Source organism: Ceratotherium simum, chromosome 21 (assembly GCF_057802395.1).
Source record: "Ceratotherium simum simum isolate JZ-2026a chromosome 21, ASM5780239v1, whole genome shotgun sequence".
Lineage (NCBI taxonomy): Eukaryota > Metazoa > Chordata > Mammalia > Perissodactyla > Rhinocerotidae > Ceratotherium > Ceratotherium simum.
In genome coordinates this window covers 1,226,536-1,251,118 of record NC_141920.1, presented here as the reverse complement: position 1 = coordinate 1,251,118, position 24,583 = coordinate 1,226,536, and the positions used below count along the sequence as shown (strand labels likewise).

The 24,583-nt window shown below is 51.2% G+C and overlaps 2 protein-coding genes across 9 annotated transcripts in view; one reads left to right on the top strand and one right to left on the bottom strand.

Moving 5' to 3' along the window:
* Positions 1-11,643, bottom strand: part of DIDO1 (death inducer-obliterator 1) — a 58,280-nt gene extending 46,637 nt beyond the window's left edge. For 3 of the 7 annotated variants that reach the window (XM_087445000.1, XM_087444995.1, XM_087445001.1), the window contains exon 1: positions 10,864-10,988. The gene's annotated coding sequence lies outside the window, so the exon portion shown is untranslated. Of the gene's footprint in view, positions 1-1,230; positions 10,800-10,839; positions 10,990-11,550 lie in introns of those variants that run through there. The other 4 variants (XM_087444999.1, XM_087445003.1, XM_087444998.1 and 1 more) reach the window with 4 other exon arrangements.
* GID8 (GID complex subunit 8 homolog) lies at positions 11,131-20,225 on the top strand. 2 transcript variants are annotated; one of them, XM_004430205.3, is made up of 5 exons: positions 11,131-11,294; positions 14,049-14,178; positions 15,203-15,399; positions 15,704-15,901; positions 16,659-20,225. In XM_004430205.3, exons 2-5 carry the CDS (start codon positions 14,061-14,063, stop codon positions 16,830-16,832), a joined length of 687 nt encoding a protein of 228 aa, XP_004430262.1. In that variant the 5' UTR covers positions 11,131-11,294; positions 14,049-14,060; the 3' UTR covers positions 16,833-20,225. The 2 variants fall into 2 exon arrangements, with proteins under 2 accessions (XP_004430262.1, XP_087301130.1); XM_087445004.1 differs by lacking the exon at positions 11,131-11,294 and adding an exon at positions 11,721-11,967.
* The last annotated feature ends 4,358 nt before the right edge of the window (positions 20,226-24,583 follow it).

Genomic DNA, 24,583 nt, shown 5'->3' with positions numbered 1-24,583 from the left:
GGCTCCACCTTGGTGGAGTGCCCACCGAGAGCTGTTACCGGTGCCAATCCAAGGCAACTTCCCCCCCGGCACCAATCTACAGGTACAATGAGGTTATGTGAATATACTGAAAAAATCTTATAATCCACCTTTTCCTTCTGCAAAACACCCAGGCATATTAGGCTCAAATCTCATCCTATCAGTGTGCAAATGATAGGGATACCGTTATCTACGGCTAAAGTACGAATTGAAGAGGACCTTCAACTCAACTCATGCACTGTTGTTACCTAAGGCCCCAACTCAGCTCATTTTGGAGATGCTAGACTTAAAGGAGAAAACCTGGTCCTGACCTCCAGTGTCTCACAACCTGGCCTAGGAGCAACAGAAACAAAGAAAGCAAACGGGGAGCTGAACGTCAAAGACCTGAGAGACAGAAAGGGGACGGCCAGAGGCACACCTGAGAGTAAGATGTGACACAATTTACATCAAATTGGCAAGTCACGCAATAAAAAACTAGTATTTTACGGCTAAATATATATTCTTTAAGAAAGTGAAACCGATTCTCTGAAATTCTTCTTTGCTTTCCATAGAGCCGAATACCACACAACTAGCGTAATGTTAACGGACTACCCTCGCAGTCCGATAGAAATCAAAACCAAGTTAAATGAAAGCGAACAGAACCCACACTTTAAAACAGGATCCTAGGATGAAACCTCATGATCCTTCAAGAATGTCTAGAGGAACTAACCAGCCTAGAAAAACAGAATTCAATCCTACCGGCTACACAGTTACTGGAAATACAATCATTCCTACGCGTGAGGCAGCTAGCCCGAGAACTTCCAGGAAAGCGCACTTTCCCTCCTCTCGGACCAGCCCGCCTCCTGCACTGCTGATTGGGCAACACTTGCTTTTATTCCTCTCAGTCAGATCACACTGTGAACAAACCACCGAGTCAACACCCCTCGCGGGCTGACCAAGCCCCAAGCAGTGCCCACGCGCGGAGCCCACCCCCAGGCCCCTCGCCGCGCGTCACCCAGGCGCGGCCCCCCTGCCCCCGCCGCCCCTCACCCCCGGCCCGCCCGCCGCCCGTCCGTCCCTCCGTCCCCGCGGCCGCCATCTTCTCTTCTCGGCGGGAGCGCGGCCCAGCACGGACGCCGCGGCTCTGCGCGGGCCGGGCTGGGGCGCCGCCGCTGCCGCCGCCCGCCCGCCACCGAGTGCGGCCCGCAGCGGCCAGCCCCGGCCGCCACTCACCGCGGGCCGCAGGCCTCTAGGGTCTCGCAGCCATTTCCTCCGAGCGCCGCGCAGTGGGCGGGCGGGTGGGGTCGGCGCCGGCCACCGAGATGCGGAGGCTAGAGGGGCCGCCTGCGCTCTGAGCGGAGGCACGACGCTGGCCACCGAGACGCAGAGGGGCTAGAGGGGTCGCCCGCGCTCCGAGCAGCGCCCCTGAGTGGCAGGCGGAGGGAGATGGCCAGGCCCCGCCCCGCGCGCATGCGCTCTGCGCGCCACCCGGTTCCCCGAGCCCAAGGGCCAAAGCCGGGGCGGAAGCGGCAGGGATCCCAGGCTGCGGGGCCCTGAAGACCGGCCACCCCAGGCAGCGCACCATGGCCTGAGTCTCCTTGTGGCGGAGGGGGCGGGGACGAGGATCAAGCAGCAGGCCGCAGCGCTCCTTTCCCCCCGGACTCGTTTTGTTTCTCCCGCGCTCAGCCCGCACCCCCGCGCCCCGCAGCGCAGCGGGGAGAAGCCAGTTACTGTCGGCAAAGGGAGAGGGGTGCTGGCGGTTGCGCAACCCTCCAGCTGCAGTTTCTTCCCAGTGCTGTCTAGTGACACTCCTCACCTGCCCTCCCCAGATACTCGGCCAACAGACCTCGGAGGGAAACAGCTGCTGCCTGGAGGCACCGTGGACACTGGACACTTGACCTGCGGGCAGCAGCTCCTTGGTCCCCATTACTTCCTCCACAGCCCTCTTCCTCCCTCCTTAGATGCAGGACCCCTTGGCCTTTGTTTTAGGCCTGGTGAGAAGTGGAAAGCTGCCCTGTGTGCAGTGAAGCAGAGGCCCCCCTTGATGCTTCCCTGCCGAGAACCAGGGGCCTGGAGGCAGGCGTGCTTTTTGATAAACATCTCTAAAGGTCACATGACCTGCCAGTTTCAGAGACACAAGTCAGTTTTCTCCAAAGGAATAAAACACAGCTTGTTTCTGCTGGCACAGTTCCCTTAGGACCACCTTCATGGAATCTTGCAGGGATGGGCTCTACACTCTTCCTTCTTGATTGTTTCTTCAGGTTTGCCCCCAGGTTAAGTGTAGTGGGAAGTTTAGAGACCAGACAGATCGAGTTGAAACCAGCTTGAACAAGCAGTGTGATCTTGGGCAAGGTGTCTGTAAAAACGGGACACACATGTTGCGTGTGACTCCAGGGAGGATCACATGAGGCCTCCCTACAAAGGGCTTCCTAAATGAGAGCTGGATGGGAAACCCCACCCAACCTCTTTACCTGAGGGTCTTTAAAAAAAGCAAAACCAGCAGCCACGTCTTTCTGCAAGGTGAGATTTTAACACTGGGGTGCAGTTCCAGGCCAGCGGCTGGAAGGGATGAAAGGCACTAAGGCTTGGGCAGACCGTGGAATAGGAGGAGGAAGCATGAGAAATGGTCAGAAGGGAAAACCAGCGATCAAGAGCAGGAAGCCCCCACCCGTTATCACTAGTCCTCCTCGGTGATCCTCAGGATGCCTCCTACACAGCGACAGGAAAGGAAACCACTCAAGGCCCCATGGAACTGAGCCTCCCCTTTGAATCTCTCCCAGCAGGAGCTCTAACTCAGGCCTGTGGGCTCCCGGGCACCTGCCACCCTGGGGAGGAGCCAGGCCCTCTCCCTGCAACCTCTTCAGGTAATTCCAGTTTACCTGTTGTCACTCCTCATGGGAGCTGCTCCTCGCTGGTGAAAAAGGCATTTCTGGAATTGTAGATTGGGTATTTTTTAGTTGAACTCTACTAGCAAAGGAATACTCCCTCCTAACAAACTTGCTTTAATAGCTAAACCCATAGGATGAAATAAATGTAAAAAAAGGTCTCCAGTCTTCTCAAATTCTTCCCTTAAATACCCCCAAGGCACAAACAAAAGTCCCAAAGTCCTGTGAACTGACAACAGGAGTGGCTCAGAGGGTGGGAGGGGCAGCAGGAAGTTTACTAGGCTTCCATGCCTCAAGCGGGTTTCAGAGTCTTCGTGACAAGAATATGATTGGTGAATCACCAACACACATAGATGCCAGGTCCTGCCACCCCCACCCCACAGAAAGCTCAAGGAAGTTTATCAAAGCAGAAAAGCACAGTCCAGAAAACTCAGCAATCCTTTACAAAAACTGCTTCCTGGTGTCCAGCCTCTGCTCACCCCTGAATTAAAGCCCATTGGAAAGCAGGGTGCTGAGCAGAATACCCTGATCCCAAATGAAAATCCTAAAGTACAGTGCGCCTCTCCTTGGGGTCAAGTGCCATCACCAGAGGCAAAGTGCACCTTGTGTGGGCCCTCTGAGGTCCGCCCTTTCCAAGGACAATTTAAAAGCAGGTGAGGCAGCAGCAAGTACTTTTATTGTTACTCTCACTTGGAACTCAGACACAGAGCAGCCCGATGCCCTCTCCATGGGCCAGCCGCCCTGGAAGTGGCTCAAGGGTCTGGGCCACCGGTAGGGCTCACTGCCCGGCCCCTCAGCCCCGCCACCTCCGATCCCCATCCGACCCTGGGCAGGATCCCAGGCGGCCCTGCGCTGGAGTTTGGCCCAGGCCTGGGGCAGAAGGGAGGCTCCGTGGTGGGAGAGGGGAGGAAGGGTGGGGGGAGGGGGGTAGAAAGGACAAGGTCAGACCCTCTTCTCCTCCCTGGCCTTAGTCTGGAGGAAAACCCGAAAGATTTTTCCAGAATGGCCACCGCTGTCAGTGCCCTTTGATGCAGAGGTCACAGACTGCAGGACTCAGACCTCACACTCGCCAGGCCCCAGGCTCGGTGGACAGACAGCATGTGGCACATTCTGGCAGACTACGTGCATATTGCCCAGTCATCCAGGGGCTGCCCCGAGGCTGGGCCCACCCCTCTCACTAACAAGTGTCTCCCCGTTTTGCTTCTCACCCTATTCTGGTCCCGGGTGCAGGATGCCTGGCACCTAGACGCTGTGCTCTTAACCCTTTGTAGAATTAAATAAGTGAATGAAAAGGTTATTACAAAATACACCCCACCATTCCCTGGGGATAGAACGTAGATTCCCAGGAACAGACAAATCTAGTACTTTTCTTATTGCTAACAAAAGCTGCAACCACTGCATTTTTTTTACTTGAGAAACTGATGAATTTTCATGACTTTTACATTGTATAAGGCCAGCTAACTTGAACAGCTAACTTAGATAAATCCACTTGCAGGGTCCCATCATCTCACAATCAAACTGGCTACTCCTCTCCCAAAGCAAACCCCGCACTAGGCTTTGGCTCTCCTGTCAGGACAACAGCAGGCTGTCTAGCGTCGCAGATCCTGCATTTGTGCATCCCCATCAGAACAGGCCACTTCACTGACCACAAGAATCTGGCTGGATGCTGTTCTGAGGCGACTGACTGTCTCAGAAGCAGAGTGCTGTGGTGGCAAGGGTTGGGGGTAAGTCAAGGGGGGCTGCCAGCATGGAAAAGGGCCAGGAGACAAAACACAAGGCGAGGAAAAAGTTAGGATTAGGAGTTAAACTTTGTGTCCCATCCTGAAGACCTACAGAATGTCAGCTGTGGAAGGTGACAGAGCTACAAATTCAAAGTGCAAATGAGAATCATAGCAATCTTCTGACTTTTAGGGAAAAGAAGAAATAAAGGTGAAAGACTAGGAAACGGAATAAGGTGGGAAAGGAATTACTCCCATTAATGCTGTCACATAATCTTTCTACACTGAATGTCTAGCGGGCATCAGGATGGTGTCCTGTCATTCGAACAACGCTGGAAACCGCCCCCATGACTAACTTAATTAGAAAAGCAACAAGCGACAGCTCTTGGGTCACTTCAGCCTCTGGAAGTGGCTCCAGACAAGGTGGCTGTGGCCTTAGGACAATGACCTAACACTAGGTACAAAGAACTGCAGAAGAGACAGGGCGCTGAATCTAGATGTGTTCTTCTCAGTTCTACCCTTTTCCAGAGATCCTTAGAAAAAGTAAGTCCAAGCATTTTTCTCTCTCCTGCTATAATAAAGTCCTAGCTTTGTCATCTAAATGAGAGTGAACACATTCAGATAGAACAATGCTTGTTACTCCTACCTTCTAGGATGGTTCCTGTTACTCTGAGACGTCTAAGTTCCCCTTTGAATTCAGTGAGAAGGAAATAAAGTCAACTTCAGAAGAAATTAATATTTTAATAAGTATAAGGCATAAAAATCGTATTTCCTTTCTGGTTGGTTTCATCTCTTAACAGTCTCTAAAGGAAAACACCAAATAAAGATGCCAGAAAAATCAATGCCTTTCACAGATCTTGACAGAAAAGCAGTTTAAGAGTAAAGCAGTTGTGCTCAATTGGGCCATTTAGCCTTCTAGGCTAATCATGCCGCTAAGTATGCATCAAAGAAAAGGGAAGACAAGCCCATAGACCTTCCCTGAATCCCTAAACCTGCTGGTGAGCACGAAGAGAAAGCTGTGGAACCTCCATGAGGTGAGAGGATGGTCAACCTAAAACAAGTGCCAGGGCCAGGGCCGGGCACCAGGCCTCTGGCGTGCGGGGCATCGGGGAGGGTGCAGCTACAACCAGACAGCCTACACTTGAAGAGATTATTTTTTTCCGAGATGAAAATACTTAAAAAGTGAAAAAGACTGTTTAAAAGTCAGGTCTAACAGCGGCTTTCTGGATTTGCCCAGAATAGAAATACTGTATAAATTAATTCCTGCTCTTGCGTGGCTCACAAAAACAAAATGGTGAAAGTGAGAAAGAGTGTATTTGAAGGAAATACCAACAAGAATAACAGAGGCTGAGCTACTAGGGATTTCAAAAGGATACCCAAAAGGTTTTATTCTGAATTTCAACAAAATCAATACCCATAAATTACCCTTCCAATACCAGAAGATTTTTCAGTTCCAAATTGAACAAACTGCTTCTAAAATTTAGAAACCCAAAGAAAAGTAAGATCTCCCAAATCTGTCTACAGAAGGTGGGAGGCCAAGAATGTTGCCTTTTATGGTTGTGCAGAGAAATGAACACTCTTAGGAGTCTGTCAGACATACAAAAGTTCCTCTTGCTCCGATGGAAAGTAAGCATTTAGGGAGTAAATGTAAGAGGACTTTAAAGTCAAAAAGCAAAAAACAAAAATTTTGCAAGTGTTTTAAAAAAGGAAAACGTGGCCATCGACAGAAAAAGTCTCATCTTCATTCAGTGCTTCTACTTCCCAATTAGACATCTGATCATAACAGCTGGCCTCACGCAAAAAAAATCCTTAAACCATACACAGATACAGCGATGCACATATATATGTATTTTTATATATACATGTGTGTATATCTATTTAAATTTTTATTTAAATTAAAAAAAAGAAAGGTCAAATCCCAAATCAATATATGTATGTCAAACCGTTGACCAGCCAGGTCTGAAGGGCAAAGTCTAATTCAATAGGAATGGTCTAAGAACAGTCCCCGACCTGGCAAATTAAACAATGGCCACTCCAGCGGGCTGCCCATGCCCTCCTGCTGGCGGCCCCCACACCACTCATTTGTTTCAGGGACCTCGATGCTAGACACAGTTTATGGTACAACCTCAGCAGGAGTTAAAGTTTAAAAAAAAAAAAAAGATCAAGAAAAATATTACTCTTACTTTTACCATCCAAAGAAACATCTGATATTACCAGGCTTTCTGATTTAGTGTATGATCTAGAAGGGGAAATTCAATCAGGCAAAGATAGAGAGGGAGGGTGACCATATCAAACAACCCCATGACATGCTTCACAGGGTCTTAGTTCAGCTAAGACGCATGGCATCTGAATATGTGCAGCAGAACTACATAGTAATAAAATTCTTCCTTACTTCCTTTCAACATCTCCCTGAGGAAACTTACAACACTGTGAAAAGCTAAGCCTGTGGAAATTGACTCCCTGGTGTTTACTGCCTGCTTGTGGCAATGCTTCTGAGCAGCAACAACCAATTTGTTTATACATTATCCTGAACAATCAAGTTTGTTTTTGCCAAATCTCTTTGAAAGCAGGGGCTCCAGGGTGTAGGGGTTTGATTGTATGCTTTTGGGTTTTGAGAGTAAGACAAAAACACCCACTAAAGTACTGTGGTTCTGCAAAACATGGCTGATATCCTGGTTTTTGAACGGTCTAGGAGTTGAGTAAAGGAAGCACTGTGTATTTTATTCTCAAAATACTTTTCCCTTTTTAAAACTCTTTAATGTTCTTTTAAGAAATAAACCCTTAACTCCTCTCTTTACAGAACTGCTAATCTGTCCACACAAAACTCTCCACCTGAGCTTGGAGAACAGTGGAAGCTCTGGCCACCTGGCTGCGCCACCCACCAAAGGCCCCCTTTGCTACCAGGAAGCACAGCCAGTTAATGATCCCACTGGGCTGAAATCATGGTCAACCTGGTCACTGCCCCAGACGGTGGCCAATGTGGCCTAGAATCCACCCACCTCCTTCCTGCTCCCTCACACCCTCAGACTCCTCACTGCAGGCTGGTGAGCTGCAGCTCACCTTTATCCTCACTCCATAGACTCTCCGTAGGGGACCTCATGCACACCTGGCTGTGCTTGCCTTTACCTTGGCCCGGATCTGGGTTCATCTACTCACCTGTTCCCCTAACATCTCTACTTGATGCCCCAAATGCACCTCAAAACCTAATGCATGCAAAACGAGCTCATGACTTGCTGAGCCTCCCCACCAATCCAGGCCCTTTCTTGGCGTCCCTATTCAGTGATGGTCCCACCCCATAACTTAAATGCACAAGCCAGGGCCGGCCCCGTGGCTTAGCGGTTAAGTGAGTGCTCTCCGCTGCTGACGGCCTGGGTTCGATCCCAGGCGCACACCGACGCACCGCTTGTCCCGCCATGCTGAGGCCGCGTCCCACATACAGCAACTAGAAGGATGTGCAGCTATGACATACAACTATCTACTGGGGCTTTGGGGGGAAAAAATTAAAAAAAAAAAAAAAATTAATGCACAAGCCAGAAGCCCGGAGATTCTCCTTGACAGGCCTGCCTCCCTCCCCCTGAGTCACCAAATCCCACTGCTTTAGTGTTTAATGTGATCAATTCCACGTGCTCACTTCTCTCCACGTCTGCCGCATGGCCCAAATCACTTCTGAAAGTGGTCAACACAGGAGCTGTCTTCACCTCACCCCCATTCACCTCTCAACTCCTGTTCTCCATTCCCACCTTGTCACTGAACTTGCTCTGTCACCAAGCACTCAAATGGACAGTTTATGGTGAATGTCACACTGGCCCACCCTGCAGCATTTGACATGCTAATCCCCTCTAGAAACTCTGCCCCACAGCTTTGGGAGAGCCTGCGAAGCCCCTGGCTGTTTCTTCCCTGTTGCCTCAGCAGACAGCTTCTTTGGCTAATGGCGACATGTTGCTGTCCTCCTGGATTCTGGACTTCATCCACTCCTCCTCTCCATGGACTTTCTCTGAATACGTTTATCAACCCTCTCACGCAGTGTCACCACAAAACCCTCATCTTTCCCTTGAGCTTTAGATGTGTCCCACGGGCACCTCAAACTAAACAAGGTCCACACTGAACTCATCATGTTTCCTTCCTCTCCTGCTGTCGCATTCCTCATCATGATGGTTATTCCTCAGTTGGTGCCACCACCAGTGACCTCATCAACCAGGATCCACATCGAAGCGTCACTCTAAACTTTTCCTCTCCCGTAGCTCCACAAACTGTCACCAAGGACTGAAAGTGTTCCCTCCCTTTGTCCGTTTCCGCTGAGACTGCTTCTAGCTAAGGTCTTCATCATCACTCACTCGCTTATTCCTTCACATTCTCAACAAATGTTTACGGACTCCTACCATGTACTAGATGCTTCAGCTTGTGTGAAGCTCACGTTTGTGGTGAATCGTGACATCCCAGGAGGCATCAGTGATCTAGATCAGTGTGCCGAATGCTACAGAGGAATAACCCAGGACATCACGTGAGCACACAGGAGAGGCACTACATCCAGCTTTGTTTAGGGAGTCTTCCCACTCTGAGAAGTCAGCCTAGGCAAGTGTCTTATGTGAGAGCCCAGAGGTGAGAGAGCCTAGTGAGTGGAGAGAACCTCAAACAGCTTGAGATGGCTGGAGTGGAGAGGGAAAAGGCAGGAGTGGTGCTGCTTTTAGCTGTGCTCACCTTGCACAGGCAGCTGGGGAGTCCAGGAAGTGTGTGAGGAGTACAAGGAGAGATCACCCTGCCTGCTGCATGGGTTTCAGAAAGGAGCTGGCAGGACTACTGGTAGGGCAATCCAAGAAGCAGAGCGGATAGCCTAAATGTTCCGGGGGAGAGGCTGGCAACAATAAAAAGCAGCCAGTTGGGGCCAGCTCAGTAGTGCAGTGGTTAAATTTGTGCACTCCACTCCAGCAGACTGGGATTTGCAGGTTCGGATCCTGGGTGGGACCTACACACCGCTCATCAAGCCATGCTGTGGCAGGCAACCCACGTATAAAATGGGCACAGATGTTAGCTCAGGGCCACTCTTCCTGAGCAAAAAGAGGATTGGTAACGGATATTAGCTCAAAGCTAATCTCCCTCACCAAAAAAAAAAAAAAAAAAAAAAAGTCAGCCAGTCTCTAGACAGAATGGAGGAGGTAGAATCTGCAAGACTCGGGAACTGGCTGGCTGCTGGGGGGAGGGGCCGTTAACCTATGACCCGCAGAGAAGGCGCAGCTGAAGCCTCCCTGGACTGGAATATTCTATCTCCTTAGAGGACTGGCATGCAAGCTTTTTGCCTGTGTACCCTTGAAAAGAATTCTGAAACTCTGCACCCCCTAGCACACTATGAAGCTGACATCCAAATGTGTTTGCAGAGTTAAGTAGCTGCAAAGAACGTGATTACGGACAGCTGCTGCACCTGCGTTTTAAATACCGGATTTGTGTCAAAGCTTTGCACGTGCAGATTTAGCTCATTCCAATAACGGAAAATGTCCATAACCAGTAGTCACCGTCAAACCTATTTGGCAAATTGGACTCACTCTCTGGGAGAAGTCCGCCAACACTTGCGCGTTAGTTCACTTTTGAGCAATCACACGAAACCATCTAACTCCTGAGTTCGAATTCAGGAAGACGTCGGATTTCATCGGATGAAATAAGAGGCTGCCCCTTCAATTTCCTTCCTGAAGCGCTCTATCTTTAACGTTACCCTCCCGCAGTGGGAAAACCTTGCTCTGACGGAGTCTGCGTTCTTCTTGAACAGACTGACAATAATAAGCAAACAAACGCGCAAACGTGTATTTCTGCGTCTCTGCGTCCCCCAGAACCCGGCTCCGGCACAGGGAGACTGTCCAGGCGCCGGGCAGCGGCCGCGGCACCTCGGGGCTCTCGTCGCACACGCCTGCAGCCCCTGCCCAACCTGAGCGAGGCTTTGGGACCACCGGGCCCCGGGCGGGGAGGACCACCGGGCCGCAGGGACCACCGGTCCCCGAGAGGGAGGCTCCCTGAGGGCGGGCCTGTTTGTCGACTCATTTGACGGCGGGCGAGCGCGCGCTCACCGACACGGTCGGGCAACCCCCGGACCCGCCTCAACAGACAGAACGCAGCGCTCCCGCCGGCCGCGCTCGGGCGGCTCCTCCCAGGCCTGTGCGAAGGCAGGCGCCTGGTCGGGGGTACCCCGCCTCGGGGCGGCACGAAGCACCGGCACCTGTCCCCCGCCCCTACCCCCTGCCCTCCGGGCTCACAAACGACGAAAGAGACGCTGGGACCTTCGCCTCCGACTCAGTCTAGACGTCGCCGTCCCGGCGCGAAGTTCCCCCACCACGACACTTCGACGGCAGCCATCTTGCCCAGAGGCGGCCGACGCCTTTTGACTCTCGCGCCAATCCGTAGAGCGAGGGTGCTGCGAGGGGTGTTCTGCGCAAGGGCGGAAGCTGGAGATCCGCGCTTCCGGGCGGCCGCAGCGCCCCGCCCTCTCGCGGGAACACTTGATTGGCTGCCGGCTTGCGATCTCGCGATCTCGCGAGAAGTGGCTGAGGGGGCGGCCGCCGGTGCGTCTGGCCTCCGGTTCCCCGCCCCCGCCTCCGCCGCAGCCCCCGCCTCCGCCTCCCCGTCCCCGGCGCCGCCGCCGCCCTCCCCGCCCGCCTGGTCTCCCGAGCGGCCGTGGGGACCGCGAAGCGCGGGCGGCGGGATCTGCACGGTAAGATGGCCGCGGCGGGCCCAGGCGGCCGGGCCGAGCGTCTCGGCGGGAGCGCGGCGGCCGGGGGAGGAGACCCGGGCGGGAGGAGACCGGGGCGGGGGCCGGGGAGGAGACGCGGGAGGGGCCGGGCCAGGGTCCCCGCGCCGCCGGGGCTTTCCCCCGAGGCCGCTGGACCGCGCTCGGGCCTTACGGGGTCACAGGTCCCCGCAGGTGTCAGAATCGGGCGAGTTCCCGGGGGAGGCGGCGTTCTCCGGACCTGAAGTCAGACTGCCGTTTCTCCTCGGTCGCGGTGGGCCATGCCGGTGGAGCGGGCGCTTGGCTCGGTGTGGTCTCAGAGGGAGGGCGTTCAAGTGGAGGTTCGGCGCTGGGAAGGGCCGCCAGCCGGAATGGCGGTGGTTACTGGAGATGTCGCACATGTGTGACTGCGAAGAGAACGAGGTTATCGCAGAATCCCTTCAGCAGGGACTGCGCTCGCCAGGACGTGCATGGCTGGTTGCGTGACTTCAGAATTGGGATGTTTGATTTGAATCAAACATTGAATATTTAACAGCCGAGTTTTTCCTGCGCAAAACAGAACGGGCCAGTTCTCCAAAGGGGTTGCTTTGCAAAGTCGCTCTCCACGCCAGGGAGTGGTACTGGGGTGATTGCTGGTTACAGTGGACGCTGAGAGAAGGTGCCTTCTTAGTTCTCGGTTACCTTGAATTGTTATCTGGGAATCAGAATAGGGCCTGAATGAGTGGTGCAGTGGGCCGCAGCAGAGAAATGGGTATTTTGTGTGGGACAGCGTCTCTTGGTTTTGCCTGCCCTGCGAGTTTTCTTCTGCTGCGCCTCCCCCTGGGCTGATCTCTAAGGTCGCGGGTCCTCCAAGTACCTGAGGACTTTGTCTTGTGCCCCTTTGCTTCCCTGCCCACACTATTTCCCTTGGTGATCTTTGCCCAGCTCTTGGCTTTCCCTATCATTTTTTGGCAGATGTTGCCCTAATTAATGTTTCCAGCACTGAGCTCGGGACCTGTAATCCAGGTGCCTGCTTGACTTCTCCAGCTGCATGTGTAATAGCCCAGACTTGCCTTGCTCCTCAAACCTGTTCCTCTCCCGGTCCTTCGCCCTCATCTGTGGCTCCATCCTCCAAGACCTCAAGCTTGAAACCTCCCATCCATCGCCCTCAGGTCTTCCCATTTTTTTATCCCTCCACATTCAGTCCAGCAGCAAGGCCCATTGCTCCGTGTCCACAGAATCTCCATCTGCTGTGTCTCTAGCTCTTCTGCTGCTCCCCTCTCTTGTTTGGGTGGCTCTTTGCCTGTCTTCCTGCTAAGCTCTCACCACCCCACATTTGCCGTCTTTTACTTATTCAGCAGTTTAGCAGGTACTTAGCTATATGTAGTAGTATCCATGATGTATATGTCAGAGGAGGAAAATGAAGTGGGCAGCAATGGGCTCACCACCCATCTCAGGAACCCAGCAGGTGCTCCCAGGGTGGGCACCTGTCTCCCCCTCCTCCCACAGTAACACCTCCTTAGTTTTGTGTTTCATGCCCTTACTTAAAGCAACAACAGAACAGTTTTGGCCCATATGTATTTATTGCCAAAGCATGTATTATGTAGTTTGTCTTGTTTTTGTTCTTTACAAAAGTGTCTACCACACTTGGGCCCCTGCTGCAACATGCTTGATTGATCCAGCTCGTTTCTAAGGGTCATCATGTGGTTGCGTTGCTTTAACTGCTTTAGTGAATTCTGTTATGTGAATACATGATCACAATCCCTTCTCAGCAATGCTAAAATCCAAATAGCTCTGAAAAGCACAGGTTTTTGTTTTTGTTTTTAACCTATTTGATGGTAAACCCTGACCTGGTAAAGACTGTATAATAGTCTCTATTCCGCTCAGTTTGAGTACACGTACATTTCGTTGAAGAAATGATATTTGATTATAGGTGCTGCCCCAGACCCCAATGAGGATGTCATATACTGTATGGTAAAGTGTGCCATATAGTGTTTGTGCAAGCTGCAGAATTCTGAATTCTGAAACATATCTGCCCCAGGATTTTGGGCTTGGGATTTTGGTTCTGTGAACCACAGTTCCTTGTCCATGCTGCTGTTTAAATGAACATCTGGGTGGGTGTCTTCCACATTTTTGCCATTTTGAACAGTTTCTTTAGACAGTCTTGTCTGTGTTTGATGTATGATGAGTTTTTGAGGGTCTCAATCTAACAGGAGTAGATTTGCTACGCTGTGAGGAGCATACGTGTTCGGCTTTACAAGGAATGCCAAAAGTTTTTGCAGCACCAGTCTGTTCTGACAGCAGTGTAAAGAGTTCAAGAGAACTCCCTATCTCTGTTAACACTGGTAATTTTTGTCAGTGTGGTGGGTATACAGTTGCAGGCTTCTTTTGAGCACATAAGTCAAGTGTGTAATCCTTTAGCTTATACCTCTCACGGCTGCCCTTTGCACGTAGAGGAGAATCTGTCTACACTCCTCCCTCAGCCTGTAAGTCCTTACTCAGTCTGACCCCAGCCAACCTCTTGACCTCTTAGTTCTGAGACCCTTGGCTCTTTCTTGCATTCATCCTGCCTTCTAAACACCCCAGCCTTCTTTCTGGTCTCAGGTCTCAGGCCCTTTGCGCTTGCTGTTTTCCAGATTTAAATTATCTTCCCACTCCCTTTTACTTTTTAGTATGTCACTGTGTATGTCATTATTTCTGAAATGAGCACAATTGTCATAGAATTCTTCACTGATTCTTAAAATATTTTTTTTCCTGTAGAAATAAATCAGAATGAGTTACGCAGAAAAACCCGATGAAATCACAAAAGATGAGTGGATGGAAAAACTCAATAACTTACATGTGCAGCGAGCAGACATGAACCGTCTCATCATGAACTACCTGGTCACAGGTAATTCTCCCTCTTTGTACACGCAATCAGAATTTTACCACTGAAGTTCCATGATAAAGATACGTTGTGTTCAGGCATTGTACAAACGTGGTGCTAACTTAGTAAATGATCGTGAGGAAGGTATCCTCTTCTGGAGATGAGATTATTCCGGGTCTCTGAGACCTAAGGCAAAAACCTGTTTTTGGCCTCTGACATTCTTACAGTTAATTAAGATAATTAAGAATGTTGTGAAGTACATTTAAAGCCCAAATAATTGATCTCTTCTGGCCAGTCTGGTAGATTATACTGGACTGTTTCTAGAAGGTGTGCCCAACTGAAAAGAGGAAGGGAGAAGGGCAGAAGCCTAGGAAGGAAAGAAAAGTGCTCTCTGGCTGATACTCAGTTCTCCTTGACATGGGAGAGGAAAGGGCAGTTCTGTACGTGGTGAGAGAATCCAGATGTTTCCAAAAGGTGGAAGTCTCCTTCCTACTAGTTCCCAGTACCCGATGCCCAGTTAGTCTCTGTTAAGACCTTTTTTGAAAGGTGATGAGGAAATATCAGCCTATAGCTGTGCGTGTGAGTGTGTGTGTAGAGAGAGGCACATAACGCTGCTTTGATGTTGAAGAGAATTGTCGACTCGTTAAAAGTGGGAGTGGCAGGTCCCTATCGACTGTGAGGGCATAGCCAGTGTGTCTTGCCTCACCTAGACCAGATCTGCAGTTTCTCTGCATCCTACCTGGAATTGCAGCCTTCTTCAAGGAGCCCACATCAACACATTGGGCTTCCTAGCATTCATTCTCCCCTGTAGCTGGTGGGTTAGAGTTTGTTTGGATGGAGTAGAGAGGAATGAGTACACTCTTCTCATTCTCTGTATCTCACGGGCATGACTAGTTTATCACAAAGCTGTTGATAACAAATCCCAAAGAACGAGCTGGGGTCAAGTTGGAGGGGACTTACTCTAGGCAAACGGGCTTTCTAGAGATAAAAGGCTTTGTGTTAATGTCTTGCTAACTTTCCAAGCAGTGAAGATGGTTTTCATTTTCAGAGGGCTTTAAGGAGGCAGCAGAAAAGTTTCGAATGGAATCCGGGATCGAACCTAGTGTGGATCTAGAAACACTTGACGAGCGAATCAAAATCCGTGAGATGATCCTGAAAGGCCAGATTCAGGAGGCTATTGCGTTGATCAACAGCCTCCATCCAGAACTCCTGGACACGAACCGGTATCTGTACTTCCACCTGCAAGTGAGTTTCGGTTGAGAGGCGTCTGGTTCGTAGACACTCGTTAAGATTATTTGCAACGATTCAGAAGTAATGAGGCTAATCTGCATTAATAGAATATTGTTTTAATTTATGTGGGGGAGGGGTTTGAGTTAGCTGTTGTCTTAACGTATTTCAGAAGCCAGTTCTTGCTTTAAAAATGCAAATTTAATGACTCAGAGATGCTAGGAAATTGTCCTTTAAGATGGACAGAAACAAATGCCCCTCGCCGGGTATCGCTTGCCTGGGTGTGTGGTGTGTGAGCCTGTCTGCCTTTACCGATGACTAGCAACAGCACCTGATCGAGCTGATCCGCCAGCGTGAGACAGAGGCGGCGCTGGAGTTCGCCCAGACCCAGTTGGCGGAGCAAGGCGAGGAGAGCAGAGAGTGCCTGACAGAAATGGAGCGCACGCTGGCCCTGCTGGCCTTCGATAACCCTGAAGAGTCACCCTTCGGAGACCTCCTGAATATGATGCAGAGACAGAAGGTAAAGATCCGTGAAAGGAAAATCTTCCTTTTCACCCTTAATGGAATTTTCAACAAACAATGTGTGGTGAATTTGTGGTGTAGAATGAGAGACACATCATTTCTGGGCATGTATGGTGTGACAGCATCAATTCTTCTCTAATTTTTAATCTTTTATTGTGTTAAACTAGGAACAGCAGAATGTCTGACTTTATAATATTCAAGCCTTTTTGCCAATTTTTCTCATTTATCTTAACCTTCTTCCTGTTTATTTGGAGACTCTTAGAGATAGGTGTTCTAAGTTTTTTACTTAAAATCCCATATTCGCTTCTGAAGCTTCCTCTCCTCACTGCTACTTCTATGTTCCGGCCCACGTGATGGCTCGACTCCCAGAAGCAGCTCCCTTGTCTCCCTCGCCCTCCACTGTGCTGGAAGGAGTGCGGCCCCAAGGTCCACTCCAGGTGTCCTTGAGGCTTGCTAGGATGGACCTCCTATCCCCCTCGCCCTGGTCTTTCCTCTCTCCCTGGCTCTTGGCATGTAACTGCCCTCCAGGCCAGATGTGGCATCGCCGACCAGACCGTGAGCTCCTTTGGGCGAGGAGTGTGTGTTCCAACTCCTCCAGAGTGCCTCACGGATTCCGGCTTCTTGTTTGTTTAAATAAGTCACAAGCTTCTCGTGTAAAAATGGTTTCTGAGAGGTATAAAATGCATATTGTAACAGACTCTTTTGCTGGTGCTCTGCATGTGTGGTGGTTTTTATTGGACGTATTTATTTTCTAGGTGTGGAGTGAAGTTAACCAGGCTGTTCTAGATTATGAAAATCGTGAGTCAACACCCAAGCTGGCAAAATTACTGAAACTACTCCTTTGGGCTCAGAATGAGCTGGACCAGAAGAAAGTAAAATATCCCAAAATGACAGACCTCAGCAAAGGTGTGATTGAGGAGCCCAAGTAGAGTCTGTGTGGTGGACGCCGCGCCTCACCCAGCGGGCTCGTTGGCCCGTCTGCGACTAAAAGATTTTTACTGCAGTAGAGAACTCTTTCCTCCTCTTACTTTTTTTTGACCCAGCATCTTTTTTAAAGGGAAAAATGGCCTTTTGAAGCGCTGGAAGACTCGCAGTGGAAGACACTGTCTCTGGCAGTCTGATCCGCCTCTGCCTGCGGCGTGTCTAGAGGTGCCAGTGGCTGGCACTGTGCTCCTGGCACGGTGTGGTGGCTGCTGAAGGGTTCCTTTGCGTCGAGAGCTGAGTTCCTGGGGACTGCGGCTACACTCGGGCTCCACCAAGTACATGAGCAGCACTGGCGGTCCCTCTGCTCTCTGCGGGCACGTGGGCAACAGCACGTGTCCTCACTTCTCTGAGTCTCCTCAGGCCCTCACGCGGGAGTTTCTCCTTACCCCCTTGGTTTTTGCTTTTTCATAGGAAAGACTATATAAATTTGTAAATCCTAATTCAAACACTTGTTTTGTGTGATGGTATTGAGTTTGATGTGTTTTCCCTTTTGGTCTGCGTTGTGTGGCTTTTGGGGAGATGTGTGTGTGAGGGGCGGGCTGTGTGTTTTTTAATTTTTTAAATATATATTTTGGTGCTGTACATGGTGAGAGACTTTCCTAGTGGATCAATGAACCATCTCTTCTAGGCAGTTTTGATGAAAATAAAGGTTTCTCTTTGATTTCAAGAATGACCAAAATGGCCTCTGAAAAGTTTCAGTCGTCTCAAACAGACCTCTTGTTTTGGGGGCTGACTTCCCTGTTGTGATGGCACTCACATTGGTGCCTGCAGCTGGAGGGCACTTTGCCAGCCCTGTGTGCCTGGAGTGGACTTCCAAGAGGGAGGGGGGCCAGTGCTGACGGCTGTGTGCCTTGGTGTGGTGGAGTCCTTGGCTGGGAGTACGTGGTCAGCCTCAGGTGACCCCTGCCCAGTGGGGAGCTTGGAAGTGGCAGCCAGTGAGACCGAGTGCCCTTGTAATTCGGGGTGCAAACGTGTGTTTGAATTCGTGGCAGAGTGTCACTGGGCGTTGGTGCTAGGACTTGATTTTGTGGATCTTTACAGAACCACTAACCCCTCGGGATGAGTCCTGAGGTGGTGATGACAGTGCCCAAGAGCATGGAGCTCCTCTTGCCTCTGAGGGCTTCTGCACGTCCTCAGGTGGGGGCTTCCAGCTGCCAGGGCGGCTGTGACTCAGTTCTCCCTCGGCGGATTCCTTGTGCTGGGGCAGGGTGTTCTGGTACCCAGAGCTTGGTGGAGAGAAATGCCACTAGCAGCTGAATTTGGAGGAGTCAGTTTGCTTTGACAAGCAAGGTTAGGCAGCTTGTGGCTACTCATGTAGGTCAGGTGGCCCGCCTCTGATTCCTGGGGCCGTCTTTGTCCAGTCCTCCCTGTACCCTGAGGCTCTAGCTTGCAGTGTCTGTGGTGCGGCTGTCCTCTGCCTGCACTGGGGGTCTATGAGGGCGCCGTTCATGGGCAGGAGCTGTGGGCAGCATTTACCTTCCCCAGGTGGTGGCTGTCATTCGGTCACAGCAGCCTGGTGAACTGCTGTGGCACCTGCAGACCACTGTGGCCTCCAGACTGCCCCTTCGTGCTGCCCGGTTCATTTGGGGAAGGTGAAGGGGGTCCTCCCCTTATCCCAAAAGTGGTGTGTTTCAACTGTCTCCCTAGTCGTCTTCAGATGTGACCTTTTTTTAGCATCATTTCCTCTGAGTTTTGAGAATAAAAATAAGTTAGAGGGAAAGAGAGTTTTAATCTTCAGGTAATTAATAGTTAAATATAGCAGAAGCTGGAAGAAAAACCTTAGGAGAGAGGTAGAGATACTTTGAAAAGCACCAGATAATTCAGCATGTTCCTACTTCTCTTGTATGGTGAGTGTGCATAAGACCATTTACCTGCATAACCAATATGCGATCAATTGGACGTATTCTCCAAATTAGAGGGTGTGAGGGGTGTAGTAATGGGGAGCCCCGCTGGCAGGAGTTATCCACAGACTCCCAGCACCTGGGTGGGTTTTGTCGTGTGCATGACATGTCAGGAAGTGGCGGTAAGACTCGGCGTTGGTGTTTCCTTTCCCGGTTCAGTGAGTAGCTTCGTAGCCAGTGCTGAAAACCAGCGTGAGCTTGGTGTTGGTGGACTCGAAGGATTCAGCTGTTATTCTTTTCTTCACTCTGGTTTAAGAGGTTTAGTTACTTTTCCCAGGATCTGTTAGTGGACTAGAAATTTCCTCCAAAGGGAGTGGCTTTTCAGACTTTTCCTTTTTGCCACCTTTTTGCAGTCTCTGTTTTTTCAGCAAGCAAACTAAAGCCATTTCGAGATAATGAACATTATGTATAATTTGATTTTTCTGCTTCGTCTCATTTGGATTTCGCTGTTGTTTATTAAAATGTAATGTGTTACAGAGGTAGTTTATTTCTTCTTTTTACGCTTTCTTGTGGAAAGTGCCTTGAAATAAAATCTGAGAATATTCTGGTACTCTATGTTCCTGTTATCATGAAGTTGTGTGAGGAGTAACCCCTTGTTTGGAATCTCTCTGAAGTATAGGGATTGTTGCAAAGCAAATGAGAACTGTTGTATTTTGCCGTTTGAATTAAGGTTTCCAGGTTCTAGAAAAGGCACATGCTTCTTGGGTCTGGTATTTGAGATGAAAGCCTCCCCGCACGTGACTGAAGACCCATGAGCGAGGGACACGGAGGCCATTCCTTCCGTCCAGTCAAGACGCACTCTGAAGACGTGTGGAGAAAACAGGTTGAGGACACTTTTTCTAAGGCCGTGTGATGTCTTTACTTTCCTATTTCTGTACACTATTAGCTTTGGGGGGTGGCGGAACCAGGGGTGTCAGAAAGAATCGTACACATTTTATGTTAAAGACAATGACGTCTTCGGGATAACGGAGCAGGACTCCCTTCCGGGTTGTTACCGTCAAGTCTCATTATGAACAAAAGACCAGAGTAAAAGCGTCAGGTGAATGCAGTGGTCTGTCTGCTTTTCTGCCGACCGAAGACATCCAGTCGGACGTAGTAGGACGCCATGTCCTCCTCAGCCTGGAGAAGTGCGGCTCTGACGTGTTTCACTGACACCACGAGTGTTGTCTTTTACAACGGGTATATTTTTATTTCAGAAGTATGTACTGCTTTTTTGGATTTGTAGTAAGTTGTACTGTCAGCATCAGTCCTGTGAAATCCTGTATGGGACCATCACCTGCTGTAGTCCCTTTGTACTCCTCTGATTCTGTAACCCTGCTTTATTCCTGTGGGGCAGATATGCACTGCCCCCACCAGCATCTTTTGAAAAATGCAGAATGGGTTGCTTTTGCTGCCTGTTCTTAATTTCATAGTAAAAGTTTTCACATTTTTCTCAGAGTGGTCATCTGAAAGCTCTTTCTTTTCTTCCGCAAAGATATCCTAATAAGAACAAAGACTTCAATACCCTAACGCCCTTTTATTTCAGGTTGGCCTGTGGGACTTGGAAGGGTGGAGGGACACTGAGTTCACTACTTGATGCTTTGCTGTTGCTCTATCCCGGCTCTTGCCCGCACCTTGTCTTGTCTGGTTCATGCATGTCTGCTCACATGTGTGCTTTAGTTTGAAACCTGTCGTCTGTCCTCTAGAGTTGTGGCATTTACCTTTCATTTTTGTGAAGGAAATAGAACTATTTGTGCTCCCCATCACATGATTTTAAGCTGAACTGGAACAGCCTAAGTCATTTTCTTTTGTTTGTGAAAGTTTCCAAACATTCACAGTAGAGGGACTGCTCCAGCGAGCCCCAGGGTCCTCACCGTAATGCTTGTTCCGGGTGCATCCGGGCGTGGGTCCCGTACTCTCAGGGCCGTTAGCGTCTTCACATGTGAAAGGTAGTTGTAGGGCACTTGACCGACTTGGAGTGACAGCTTTCCAGTACCTTCTAGTGGGGTCCAGGCGTGAGGACACCTTGTGCTGGAGCAGTGGAACTGTGGAGTGTAGGCATGTCGGAGAACGGGGAAAGGAGCCTCTGCCATCGCTGTCCCCACGCGGCAATGACACCTATGCCATTCTTCATGCCCGCACTCCCCACCTTGCAGGAGGGACGTGGTGGCTCTTGGTCATGCACCCACGCAGAGCGCTGGGAACACGGGTACCCGGAGCACCTGGGTTGTACTCACGACAGTCTGAGGTGCTCGGCACCTGCCGTAACTCCAAGGTGCCATCAAAGTCCTTTTCCCTTCCTCGTGGTGAGTTTACTTACACATGTGGAACACAGTGTTTGGATGGGCCTTTGGCATATAACTAGCTGTGGCAGACTTCCACGATGGGTGACTCTGCTGGTGGGGTATCCTGAGCTGTTTATCATTGCAGGAGACTGGCCACAGCTCGGTGGAGCCTAGGCCGAGCTGTAGCCCCGGTGGGGTGAGGTCCTTGGTGGGGCCGGGAGGGGTGGTCTGGGATCATGGGTCACAGCATCCGTGTGTCAGCAGGTGGGCGAGTTCGTCACTGCAGGGGGTGTGAAGTAAGGTGTGGGGCTTGGACTCCTCTGCAGTGTGTGGAAGTCTCCTAGCTGGAAGGCCAGGTTCACAGGTCCAGTCTGACTGTGGTACAGAAGACAGTCTATCAGACTCATTGATACCCAGCTCTATCCAAAAGGATTAGTGAAGGACCAACTAGAGGGGAGTGGAGTTTGTCCACCGGGCCTTTCCGAATGGCTGCATTTTTAAATGCACGTCGCAGTGGCAGCCCTCTTGCCTGGCTGTGGGTGCTGAGCAGTCAGGCCACCACACTGCGTGGTGAGACTCTGACTCGCCCTGGGAGTTTGGGAGAGGAAGACACTAGGATGCCACTGTTGGCTGTCCTGCACGTGACTGCCCGGATTCAGAGATGTTCTGTGTGTTTTGGGGTGGAACGAGTGAGCTTAGTAACCAGAGGGAAGTGACGAGCTGCTGCTGGTCGATGCCTTCTCTGCCTGGCTGCGACTTCTCGCTCCCTGTAGGCACGTCTGTGCGCTTTGCTCATGCAAGCGAGGTTGGTTTTCTCTCCTACAGATCATGGTGTTTGACAATCATCATCTTCCCAACTAGCTTTTGAAAGTGAAGCAAGCTGAGCTGTCACCAAGGATTCCCACACCAGGGCTGGAGGGTCCAGGGAGGGAGGTGGGGGGTGGTCAGCCAGAAGCATGGAGGGCTGTTGACCACACTGACTCAGGTGAGGGGACAGGGTGCTGGTCCCTGCTTGGCCACACACTTCGTGGACTGGTGAGCCCTTAATCCCTGGGCGTTCCAGTTGTGTTCTTAGTATAAAACAGGAGTGTTGAGAGCAGTGTTGGTAAGATTCACATAGTGAGCTCACCAGCACTTTGAAAAGAGAGAAGTCTTCCAGAACCTTCAGGTATTCCACATTTAGAGCCTATACAGACCAAATCCATTTGATACCGCCATCAAGTCTATCTTTCTGGTTCCCAGTGAAGTTGTACACAGTTCTTTGTCCTTGTTTTCCTCTACTGCTTAAAAGATAATTCCGATCCAAAGGTGGCTGCCTCACCCCGTTAGTCAGTTCCTGCAAATTGTGCCCAGAGCTGGGAGCGTGTTTCTTAATCTCCCCTGTCAGTAACAGCAGGGAAAGGTCATTTATTAGTCTTGCTTATGGACTCCTCATCTTTAGGAGGAAGAATTGTGCCTGTTTGGCTGCAAAGGGGGCAGAGGTGACGGGGGCCAGAGGTGATGGGGGGGCAGAGGTGATGTGGGGGGGCAGAAGTGAAGGGGGACAGAGGCGACGGGGGACAGAGGTGATGGGGGTGCAGAGGTGATGGGGGGCAGAGGTGATGGGTGCAGAGGTGATGGGACGGGGCACCAGGGGAGACCCAGGCCCTGGTCTGGTCGGTCTGCATTTTGTGAAAAGCTGTACGAGGTGTAATGGCCGCGTCTGTGCTTTGCCTCCATCATGCTGCACAGAAGGGATGGCTCTGGTGGCTGAGGAAGGAGAGGTTACAAAGTAAGCAGTGAGGTGTGAATTAGCTTTAAAAAAAACCTTTATGGCCTGTCTCCGTGCAGCAGCACTGGAAGTAAATAGACATTAGGCGGGCAGGCCCCAAACAAGAAGGGGGAACCAACGCCCTAAGCCAGTGGGTGTGGCTTTGACAGCTCTGTCGCCAACAGCAGCCCTCCATCTCTCGAAAACCAGGTGTTAAACTGTCTGCTGTAATGCTCTCTGTACATATCCCACCCAGTCATTTTCTACCTTGAAGCTCAAGGACAGTTTGTTGGTTGGATATGGGTTAGCTCACAGAATCAACTAGAAGCCTGGACAGGGTGTGTCCACCCTGGCCACTGCCAGCACCCTTTGGATTGTGACACTTAGTCTAGCAGCTCTGGCTGCCACCCGAACCTTCTACCTTAGTGAGGACTGGGAGCCCCGATGAGCTCGGGGTCTTGGGAAGGTGTCCAAGGCTCGCCCTGGAGCCCTCTCCTGGCCCTCCTCACAAACCCGGTGCACTGGGCACCTCTTGGCCCCACTGCTCTCATCCTGGCCGGAGCCCCCCTCACCTTAGTCCTGGAGTACACAGTGGTACAGTGGTCTTGTCCTCCCTGCCTTCACCCTGGCCCCCCTAAGCTGTCCAGACAGCAGCCAGGGGTGTCCCATGACAATCTGGTGGCTTCCAGCCTCAGAGCCCTGACTGGTCTCTACTTGGCCTCCAACGCCTGCGGGGCCTGTGCTGCCCCACCACTTTGACCTCGTTTCCCTTCTCCCCCTCCTCCGCCCCCCGGGCCCTCTGTGGTCCTGGAGCTGGCCTCTAGGTCTGTGCACCTGAGCGGTGTGGCCCCTGCCCCACCAACCGGCTTGCTCCTTCACTTCATTCAGGCTTCGCTCACATGTCTTTTCAGGGATGCTCTAGGCCAGTCTATTTGCAGAAACAACCCTTCCCTACCCTTTTATTGTCCTTTTTGTGCTTTGCCTGCCTGCCCCAGAATGTCAGCTCCAGGAGGAAAGGGACTTTGGGTAGTCAAGTGACAAAAGTCCCCTACACCGTGGTTCTCGTCTTTGTCTAAAATTATCACGGTGAGCCTCGTGCAGGGGTGGACATGAACGACCAGGAAGACAGTGGATTACTGTTGGTGCAAAGAGTTCAGCAGCAGTCCCCAGGCTTCTCTTGGCTGTGGGCGGGGCCTGTTTGGGGGCATACATCTCTCTCAACACCACCCTTCTGTCCCCTTGAGCATCAGATGTGGACTGAAGGAGAGCGATCTGTTCAGTGAACGTGTATGGAGCTGGGCATGGGAAGCCTGGGCAGAGACAGTGCAGAGGCCTGAGGTGAGCATGGCTGACGAAGGCACGGAGAAGGCTGGGTGGGGGAAGGCCAGCCCCTGGGGTGCAGGGATATTTTAGGTTTTGTTCTAAGTGCGGTGAGAAGCCTCCGGAGGGTTTCCACGTGGTGTGACATGGCCCAGTTCGATAGGCTGCTGTGTGGAGGGTGGATGGGGGTGGAGGAGGGTGTGTGAGGAGGCGGCAGTGGGTAAAAGCAGAATGTGGTCAGAAATCCAGTCGTTGCCACGTGTCCCCACGTTCCCAGCCTTTGCGTGCTGGCTGTGTCCTTCACGGGGGTGGGAGATCTGCTGCAGCAGCCTTCTAGAGTCACACGTGGAGCCCGTGAGAGTGAGGGCCCCCGGGGCCAGCTCGGGGCCTGGCCCGGCGTCCATGCTCAGAACACCTGCGTGAAGAGCACGGGCCCCTCAGCAAGCACCTGCAGCGGGTAT

Bases quoted from the DNA above. Each gene is read 5' to 3' on its own strand.
- GID8 (XM_004430205.3), top strand. From the start codon at position 14,061: ATGAGTTACGCAGAAAAACCCGATGAAATCACAAAAGATGAGTGGATG. The intron at 14,179-15,202 runs GTAATTCTCCCT...TTTCATTTTCAG, and splicing joins CATGAACTACCTGGTCACAG to AGGGCTTTAAGGAGGCAGCA. The intron at 15,400-15,703 runs GTGAGTTTCGGT...ACCGATGACTAG, and splicing joins ATCTGTACTTCCACCTGCAA to CAACAGCACCTGATCGAGCT.